Source organism: Selaginella moellendorffii, unplaced genomic scaffold (genome assembly GCF_000143415.4).
Source record: "Selaginella moellendorffii unplaced genomic scaffold, v1.0 SELMOscaffold_9, whole genome shotgun sequence".
NCBI classification, from domain to species: Eukaryota; Viridiplantae; Streptophyta; class Lycopodiopsida; order Selaginellales; family Selaginellaceae; genus Selaginella; species Selaginella moellendorffii.
Genome location: NW_003314270.1, coordinates 3018695 through 3027683, shown reverse-complemented (window position 1 = coordinate 3027683; position 8989 = coordinate 3018695). Strand labels below are relative to the sequence as shown.

The following is an 8989-nucleotide window of genomic DNA, read 5'->3' as shown; positions in this document are numbered from 1 at the left end:
CTACTCTGCCATGAAGATAAATGAAAAGAAAAGAGCAAAAGAAATGAAATGAAAAAAGCTAAAAGGAAAAGGAGATTTAAAAAATGCAAAATCTAAATCTAAACTAAAATCTCAAAAGAAAATAACAAAAAAAAAGGAAATGAAAAACAATGCAAAAGCTAGATCTAAACCAAAATCCCAAATCCAAACACTCCTTGGGACAATAAAAAATGCCTTTTACCTCCACCAATGTGAGTGTATAAAATATGGAAAAGGAATATAAAAAATGTGTATATTAATTAGCCCAAAAACCCTAATTTATATACATGAGCGAGTAGTTTAGATTGAAATTAATCTAATAATTACCAAAATCTCATTATATTAATATTAATATACAGCATCGTAGTCATACACTTAAACCTCACAATGTAAGAACCAAACCTTTTTTGTTCTTCTCTACATCACATGGAGTTAGAACCAAATGCCTTTGTTAGACTGTTTAGAATGGGATGAAAGGTAGATGCTGTTGCATCCCATCACAACGTATTTCTTACGCTGTCTCCACCACCAACCTACACCGAGTCAAGGTAGAAGTCCCATGCAGCACGACTGACTTCGGTGTGATTTATTTCAAGGTCCTATCCAGAGTTTCTCACACATTATCTCTACTTTGGCCAACACATGGACACAGTAGTGGTGCTGTTATTTCTTTTCCCTATGATTCTCATGGGCATGAGGTATGAGCTTCCACCTGACTGGCAATTGCCAGGCAACAATCATAGAAATTATTCAGTTTTTATGAACACCACTGAAGGCTTCGAAATCGTGAAGGCCGGGGGCAAAGATATTGTCAGTGACAATGGGAATTTCTCACTTGCATCACACGATCAAGGAAAATACCTGCTATTGCATATGAATCGCTCAATCTATCCTTTATCCATTCAATTTCCATTAGAAGATGCAGCTTCCCTAGTGTTACAAAACTCTGGAAATGTCCTCATTTATTCTTACAACGGCAGTGTGTGGCAAAGTTTCGATTTTCCCTCAGAATTTCTCCTCCCAACCCAAATTCTGAAAACAGGGATGGGCATAATGAGCAACGACTATGAGACTCTTGTTATTGTCCAAGATGAGGGACTGTTTTGGATTTCTCCCAGTGAACTTGAACGAGAAGGACAATTCCAACACCAAGCATATCAAGCGTGGCGATTTACTTCTACATGTGAAGGCTCAACCTCAACATTTCTTCAGTACACTCGGAGCAATTTGACACTCTCCAATAATTGTGAGCAGCTATCATTAAGGACTTCAACTGAATCAAGTACTCCTCTTTTGCCATTCTTGCAATTTGACTCAGATGGGAGCATTATATCTTACAAGTATGAAGGAAATCAATGGATTAAAGACATTCATCTAACGGACTATACAAACCAGATAAAATCATGGCCAGGAAATCCTGCATGTAAGGCTTGTTCTCGATATGAGATCTGCAATGCCGACAATGGAAGCTGCAGCTGCTTGAGGGGTGATAAATATCACGATAAATATCATATGTGTGACTTACACACTTCGAATTTTGATGTAAGTTCTTGCTCCAAATTTGACTTCCTCAGACAACAATATCGTAACTACATTGTGATGAAACACAAGTTTTCTGGTATTGGATATTATAGAACTGAATTCATGCAGCCCAACCAAAGGAATTCCTCTCTACACAAGTGCACAGAAGCCTGCTTTGTTATGAATTGTAGCAGGTGTATGTCACTTATTTTCAATGGCGATACCAAGGACTGCTTCTTCATTTCGTATGATATATATGGGAGCTTCTACAAAGATGACACTACCAAAAACATAACTCTTATCATCAAAACTCTGAAGGCTCATCATCAACCGAAACTTTACATTATAACTCTTACCATGACTTCCACAGTGATATTCCTATGCTTCCTAGCGGTATGTGCTCTTGCGTTTAATGAGCGCAAGCTCAAGTTCAATCCGGCAAAGGAGATTGAAGCATTGTTGGCTAGTATGCAAGGCCGTTTGCCTCAGAGATTCTCATATACGACATTGGATACTGCGACAAAAGGATATAGCACAAAGCTGGGAGCTGGGGGATATGGATCAGTTTACAAAGGAGTTTTGAGTGATGGTAGAGTTGTGGCAGTCAAGAAGCTTGACTACAGTGGAACGCAAGGGGCAAAACAGTTTGTGACCGAGATTGCTGGAATTGGAGGCATAAGTCATGTAAACATTGTTAAACTTTGTGGCTTTTGCATCGAGGGAGCAACACAGTGGCTGCTGGTTTACGAATTTATGCCCAATGGATCACTCGACAAATGGCTTTTCGAGCAAACTTCAGAGAATTTATGGCTCAGTTGGCAGCAGAGGATCGACATTGCCCTTGGCATGGCTCAAGGGCTTGTGTATCTTCACGAGGAATGCAGGGAGCCCATACTGCACTTGGACATCAAGCCCCAAAACATTCTGTTGGACACAGAGTTTGTCGCAAAGGTGGCGGACTTTGGGATGGCAAAGCTGCTTGAGAACCGCAACGAGACGCAGGTCATGACGACCATGCGGGGCACTCCAGGCTACATGGCTCCGGAATGGCTCACACATTTCATGGCTACAAAGAGATGCGACGTTTACAGCTATGGAAAGGTACTTTTGGAACTAATTGGGGGTCGCAGGAACATTGATCTCTCAAAGGCTGTGAACTCTGGGGACAACACTCAGCCGGACGAGAGCTGGTATTTTCCAACTTGGGTGGTGAACCAGGTGGAGAAGGGGAACTTTCTCGAAGTGATTGACGAGAGGGTGAGAGCAAGTGCCAGTGAAAACTATCACCAGGCCAAGAAAATGGTTCATCTTGCACTTTGGTGCATTCAAGACAATGCTGATGCTCGGCCATCCATGAGGACAATAGTGGAAGTGTTGCAAGGGCATTTGGATTTGGGTTCTGCTCCTTTGATAGCAAAAGTTGCATTTCGCTAAACATGAGTATATGATGTTTCAAAATTATATAAACATATTCTGTAGTACGAAAGTTGTTGTGGGATGAAGACTGAATGCAGCCACATATTTGAAGCAGAAAATTACCTCCGAAAACAAGTGCTTGGTCACATGGTGAATTTAAGTTTAAATTTAAAGAGCTCTTCTAGTTGGTGGAAACCCTTCTCCCGAAGATTGACCACTTGGGAGACTTTTCTCCCAAAGACTGGAGACTGAACCACTTTTTAGCTCACGAGCTTGCACCACTTGGGAGACCCTTGTCCCAGAGACTAGACCACTTTTTAAGTCACGAGCTCAAAAGTCAACATAATTATCTAGTATTTGAGAGTTTATTTAAATCTGCTTTCATAGCTCAGCCTGAGTTCAACTCTCCGTGAACTCTCGATATCTATTTTTCCAGGTTTGCTGCAAAGAGCCAGTTCGTGACGAGTGGATTCGTGGCCGCCATGCTCTCCGGCCTCACCGAGCTGTCGAATCGATCGCCTGCTCGTGCTCGTTTCCATCCTGCCAGCAGCAGCAAAAGAGGGGGATTTCCATCAAACCCAGGGCCTTCGCGCGTGGCTGCGCTTTACCAAGCCTCATCCTTCCTCCTCCTCAGCCTCCTCGGGTAAGAGTAACAGCAGCAGGAGCAAATCCAGAAAGCTAGAGCCCAGCAACGGCAATGGTAGATTTAAGAAAAAATGTAGCTTTGGCCTGGTGGTGGTGAATTTGGAGGCTTCGGTGGAGGTGGTGGAGGAGGCGGCGGCGGTGGTGGTGGCGGAGGCTTTGGAGGAGGACCTGGTGGTGGAAATTCGCTGTGGGAGCTTCTGGGGGCAGCGGTGCCAGGGCCGACGATAAAAACAGTGGAGATTGGGATCCTCACGGTGCTAAACTCGGCCTCACGGCACCGGTAAGCTGGCTCAGCCCCAACAAGAAGTACAAGCTTTCCGGCGTCGATCTCGTGGATCAGCGCAGCAAAAAGGCCGTCGATGGCAAGGATCCATTTTTCGAGCTTTTCACGCTCCGGACTGGTGGGGATTTCACGAAAGACCAGCTTGAGTCGCAGCTGGAGAACCTCGTCAACTGTGGCATGTTCCAGAGGGTGGAGATGGAAGGCGTCACTCAGGCTGATGGGACTATAAAGATCAACATCAACTTTGTCGAGAGCCAGTGGCAAGCGGTGAAAAGTGTGCGGTGTATCAACGTTGTGCCGTTGGCTCAGACCAAACAACCCGATTTTAACAGCATGACCGAGAAGCAGCAGCAGGAATATCTTGGGAAGCAAGAAGAAGAGTACAAGAAGCGGGTGAGGAAAGCCAGGAAGTGCATGCTACCGAGAAGGATCAAGTAGGAAATTTCGGGCTGGCTCTCCGCTGAGTCTCGTGTTACTGGAGAATGCTGCAGAGAATCCGGGAGAGAATACAGAAGTGATATCAGGGTATGCGTGCGCTCAAGTCGTCAACTTTGGAAACCTCAATACGAACGAAATAGTCTGTGAAGTAGTGGAAGGGGACATCACAGACGTGCAAATAATGTTCCAGGACAAGATGGGGCTTCCAGTTGAAGGGAACACTCAAGTCCCTATCATAGAGAGGGAGCTTCCTTCACAGGTATTGCTTGTTTATTTTTTCTGGTGGTTCTCATTTGTTGTTTTTGCTGGATGCAGCTTAGCTCTGGGAAGATCTTCAACATTGAAGCGGGCAAGAAAGCTTGCGCAACATCAACAATCTTTCCCTCTTTTCTAACATTGAAGTCAATCCAAGGCCGGATGAAGAGATCGAGGGAGGTATTATAGTGGAAGTGAAGTTGAAGGAGCTCGAGCAGAAAACTGCTGAGATCAGCACCGAGTGGAGAGTGCCAGGGAATTCTGGACGTCCAACCCTGGTGAGTCACTTTATATCCAAACCGTCTTCACTGCTTATGCGGTTTCGTTGATACAGGCCTCGATCCAGCCAGGTTGTAACGTAACCTTTGAGCGTCGGAATATCAAAAGCTTAAACCGCACATTGATTTGTACTGTCACGTCGAATAATCTCTTCAATCCCCAGGTCCGGTACTTCCCTCTCAGAGCTTTTTGATATTTACGCACCGCAATGTGGATTTGTAGGATGACTTAGGATTCAAGATGGAATATCTCGACGGTTTGACCGATCCCAGGGAGCGTACGCTCAAGGCTAGCCGTTTTAACAGTCGCAAAGTCAGTGAGGTGTTTACTGGAGGTCCCGGTTTGGAAGACGTGCCTGGTATATGGGTCAATCGAGCTTAACCGAGGTAATTGTGACGCTTGCTTGGCTTGTTATATACTCACTGCTTACCTCGTCCAGAAGTTCACCAGGCAGAGCAAGCTGACGTATGGATTTGTCATGGAGGAAGTCACAACGCGTGACGAGAACAGTGCCATTTGCACTAATGGAGCTCGCGTGCTTCCAAGCGGGGCTGGACGGTCCCCCGACTACTCACAGCGACACCGGGACTGACCGGGTGGGATTTTTCCAGGCCAATCTCACACACGACAACACAAAGTTCGTCCAATGGCTCGAGGAACGTGTATGGGAAATTAGCGCTCTTTCTCACTGCTTCCTGGTATGATATTAAAACAGCTCGATCAAGGACTGGGGAAGGTTTCCATTTTTCAATCGACACCAACTTACATTGACTCGGTTTATAAAACTGGGGACCGAAGATAGACACGGCGAGCAGCCACCTCCGGTTCTGGTGATCCACGGTCACTACGGAGGCTGCATTGGCGATCTTCCAAGCTATGATGCTTTCACTCTTGGAGGACCTTACTCCTGAGATGGTTCTTTATCAGAGACCCTGCTGCTGCGCTAGAGCTACTGCTAATCTCCTAGACTCCCATCCCCTGGGGCAATGCTGCTCCATATGGGAGGAGGAAGGGAGCAGCGGTCGAGCTGGTATCAGAAGCTCCGGGCGACAGCGGCGGATTTCACGGTCAGGGGATCAGTTGCCGCCGAGAAGAATGCGCCAAGTTTTCTTTTTTCTTTTATTTTTTGAAAATTTGTGTTAGAACCAAACCTTTTTTGTTCTTCTCTGCTTCACACGCAGTTAGAACCAAACGCCTTTGTTAGACTGTTTAGAATGGGATGAAATGTAGATGCATGCCAATGTTTGTTGTTGCATCGCATCACAACGTATTTCTTACGCTGTCTACCTACACCGAGTCAAGGTAGAAGAGTCCCACGCGGCACGACTGACTTCGGTGTGATTTATTTCAAGGCCCTATCCAGAGTTTCTCATACATTATCTCTACTTTGGCTAACACATGGACACAGTAGTGGTGCTGCTATTTCTTTTCCCTGTGATTGTCATGGGCATGAGGTATGAGCTTCCACCTGACTGGTATTTTCGACAATTGCCAGGCAACAATCATAGAAATTATTCAGTTTTTATGAACACCACTGAAGGCTTTGAAATCATGAAGGCCGGGGGCAAAGATATTGTCAGTGACAATGGGAATTTCTCACTTGCATCACACGATCAAGGAAAATACCTGCTATTGCATATGAATCGCTCAATCTATCCTTTATCCATTCGATTTTCGTTAGAAGATGCAGCTTCCCTAGTGTTACAAAACTCTGGAAATGTCCTCATTTATTTTTACAACGGCAGTGTGTGGCAAAGTTTCGATTTTCCCTCAGAATTTCTCCTCCCAACCCAAATTTTGAAAACAGGAATGCGCATAATGAGCAACGACTATGAGACTCTTGTTATTGTCCAAGATGAGGGACTGTTTTGGATTTCTCCCTCTGAGTTTTATGAAGGACAATTCCAACACCACCAAGCATATCAAGCGTGGCGATTTACTTCTACATGTGAAGGCTCAACCTCAACTTTTCTTCAGTACACTGGGAGCAATTTGACCCTCTCCAATGATTGTGAGCAGCTATCATTAACAACTTCAACTGAATCAAGTACTCCTCTTTTGCCATTCTTGCAATTTGACTCAGATGGGAGCATTATATCTTACAAGTATGAAGGAAATCAATGGATTAAAGACATTCAGCTAACGGACTATACAAACCAGATAAAATCATGGCCAGGAAATCCTGCATGTAACGATTGTTCTCAATATGGTATCTGCAATACCCGCGATGGAAACTGCAGCTGCTTGAAGCCCGATGAACATCAAATGTGTGAGTTATACACTCGCTCTGGGTCCTTAGCAGGGGGTTTTTGGAGGGCGCATTCTTATCTAAGTTCTTGCTCCGATTTGGACTTCGGAGAACAATATCCTAACTACATTGTGATGAAAGAGAAGTTTGCTGATATTGGATATTATAGAACTGAATTCATGCAGCCCAACCAAAGGAATTCCTCTCTACACAAGTGCACAGAAGCCTGCTTTGTTATGAATTGTAGCAGGTGTATGTCACTTATTTTCAATGGCGATACCAAGGACTGCTTCTTCATTTCGTATGATATATATGGGAGCTTCTACAGAGATGACACTACAAAAAATATAACTCTTATCATCAAAACACTGAAGGCTCACCATCAACCGAAACTTTACATTATATCTCTTACCATGACTTGCACAGTGATATTCCTATGCTTCCTAGCGGTATGTGCTCTTGCGTTTAATGAGCGCAAGCTCAAGTTCAATCCGGCAAAGGAGATTGAAGCATTGTTGGCTAGTATGCAAGGCCGTTTGCCTCAGAGATTCTCATATACGACATTGGATACTGCGACAAAAGGATATAGCACAAAGCTGGGAGCTGGGGGATATGGATCAGTTTACAAAGGAGTTTTGAGTGATGGTAGAGTTGTGGCAGTCAAGAAGCTTGACTACAGTGGAACGCAAGGGGCAAAACAGTTTGTGACCGAGATTGCTGGAATTGGAGGCATAAGTCATGTAAACATTGTTAAACTTTGTGGCTTTTGCATCGAGGGAGCAACACAGTGGCTGCTGGTTTACGAATTTATGCCCAATGGATCACTCGACAAATGGCTTTTCGAGCAAACTTCAGAGAATTTATGGCTCAGTTGGCAGCAGAGGATCGACATTGCCCTTGGCACGGCTCAAGGACTTGCGTATCTTCACGAGGAATGCAGGGAGCCCATACTGCACTTGGACATCAAGCCCCAGAACATTCTGTTGGACACAGAGTTTGTCGCAAAGGTGGCGGACTTTGGGATGGCAAAGCTGCTTGAGAACCGCAACGAGACGCAGGTCATGACGACCATGCGGGGCACTCCAGGCTACATGGCTCCGGAATGGCTCACACATTTCATGGCTACAAAGAGATGCGACGTTTACAGCTATGGAAAGGTGCTTTTGGAACTAATTGGGGGTCGTAGGAACATTGATCTCTCAAAGGCTGTGAACTTTGGGGACAACACTCAGCCGGACGAGAGCTGGTATTTTCCAACTTGGGTGGTGAACCAGGTGGAGAAGGGGAATTTTCTCGAAGTGATTGACGAGAGGGTGAGAGCAAGTGCCAGTGAAAACTATCAGCAGGCCAAGAAAATGGTTCATCTTGCACTGTGGTGCATTCAAGACAATGCTGATTCTCGGCCATCCATGAGGACAATAGTGGAAGTGTTGCAAGGGCATTTGGATTTGGGTTCTGCTCCTTTGATAGCAAAAGTGGCATTTCGTTGATGTTTGAAATAATATAAACTTATTATGTAATACAAAAGTTGTGGTGGGATGAGGACTGAAAGTCATACAAATGGAGCCGCATATTTGAAGCAGAAAATTACCTCCAAAAACAAGTGCTTCAAGATTGCACCACTTGTGGAGACTTTTCTTTGGAAGACTGGACCAGTTTTTAGCTCGGGAGACCCTTCTCCTAGAGACTGGACGACTTTTTAGCTCATGATCTCAAAACTCAACATAGTCATTCAAAGTGAATAAATTATCTTGTATTTTATGTGATCTGAGTCCAAATTTCAAATTTGCTCTCATAGCTCAGTTGGTCAGAGCACCCGTTTAGTAAGCGGGAGGTCCTGAGTTCAACTCTCAGTGAAAGCATTAAATTAAGTCATTTTTTCTGAT

At 44.6% G+C, this 8989-nt stretch overlaps 2 protein-coding genes, 1 non-coding gene and 1 pseudogene across 4 annotated transcripts; all 4 read left to right on the top strand.

Moving 5' to 3' along the window:
• The first annotated feature begins 598 nt into the window (after nucleotides 1–598).
• Nucleotides 599–3025, top strand: LOC9631135 (probable receptor-like protein kinase At5g20050). 2 transcript variants are annotated; one of them, XM_024672946.1, is made up of 2 exons: nucleotides 631–716; nucleotides 794–3025. In XM_024672946.1, exon 2 carries the CDS (start codon nucleotides 892–894, stop codon nucleotides 2971–2973), a length of 2082 nt encoding a protein of 693 aa, XP_024528714.1. In that variant the 5' UTR covers nucleotides 631–716; nucleotides 794–891; the 3' UTR covers nucleotides 2974–3025. The 2 variants fall into 2 exon arrangements, with proteins under 2 accessions (XP_002968048.2, XP_024528714.1); XM_002968002.2 differs by having other exon boundaries at nucleotides 599–3025.
• Nucleotides 3026–3437: 412 nt separating this feature from the next.
• On the top strand, nucleotides 3438–5766 carry LOC112345516 (annotated as a pseudogene).
• A 439-nt stretch (nucleotides 5767–6205) lies between these two features.
• Nucleotides 6206–8642, top strand: LOC112345678 (G-type lectin S-receptor-like serine/threonine-protein kinase SD2-5). Its single transcript, XM_024672945.1, has one exon. The coding sequence runs from the start codon at nucleotides 6254–6256 to the stop codon at nucleotides 8591–8593; it is 2340 nt and encodes a 779-aa protein (XP_024528713.1). The 5' UTR covers nucleotides 6206–6253; the 3' UTR covers nucleotides 8594–8642.
• Nucleotides 8643–8891: 249 nt separating this feature from the next.
• TRNAT-AGU lies at nucleotides 8892–8965 on the top strand. The gene has a single exon. It is a non-coding gene; the product is annotated as a tRNA-Thr (tRNA).
• Nucleotides 8966–8989: the final 24 nt, after the last annotated feature.

Bases quoted from the DNA above. Each gene is read 5' to 3' on its own strand.
- LOC9631135 (XM_002968002.2), top strand. From the start codon at position 661: ATGGACACAGTAGTGGTGCTGTTATTTCTTTTCCCTATGATTCTCATG.
- LOC112345678 (XM_024672945.1), top strand. From the start codon at position 6,254: ATGGACACAGTAGTGGTGCTGCTATTTCTTTTCCCTGTGATTGTCATG.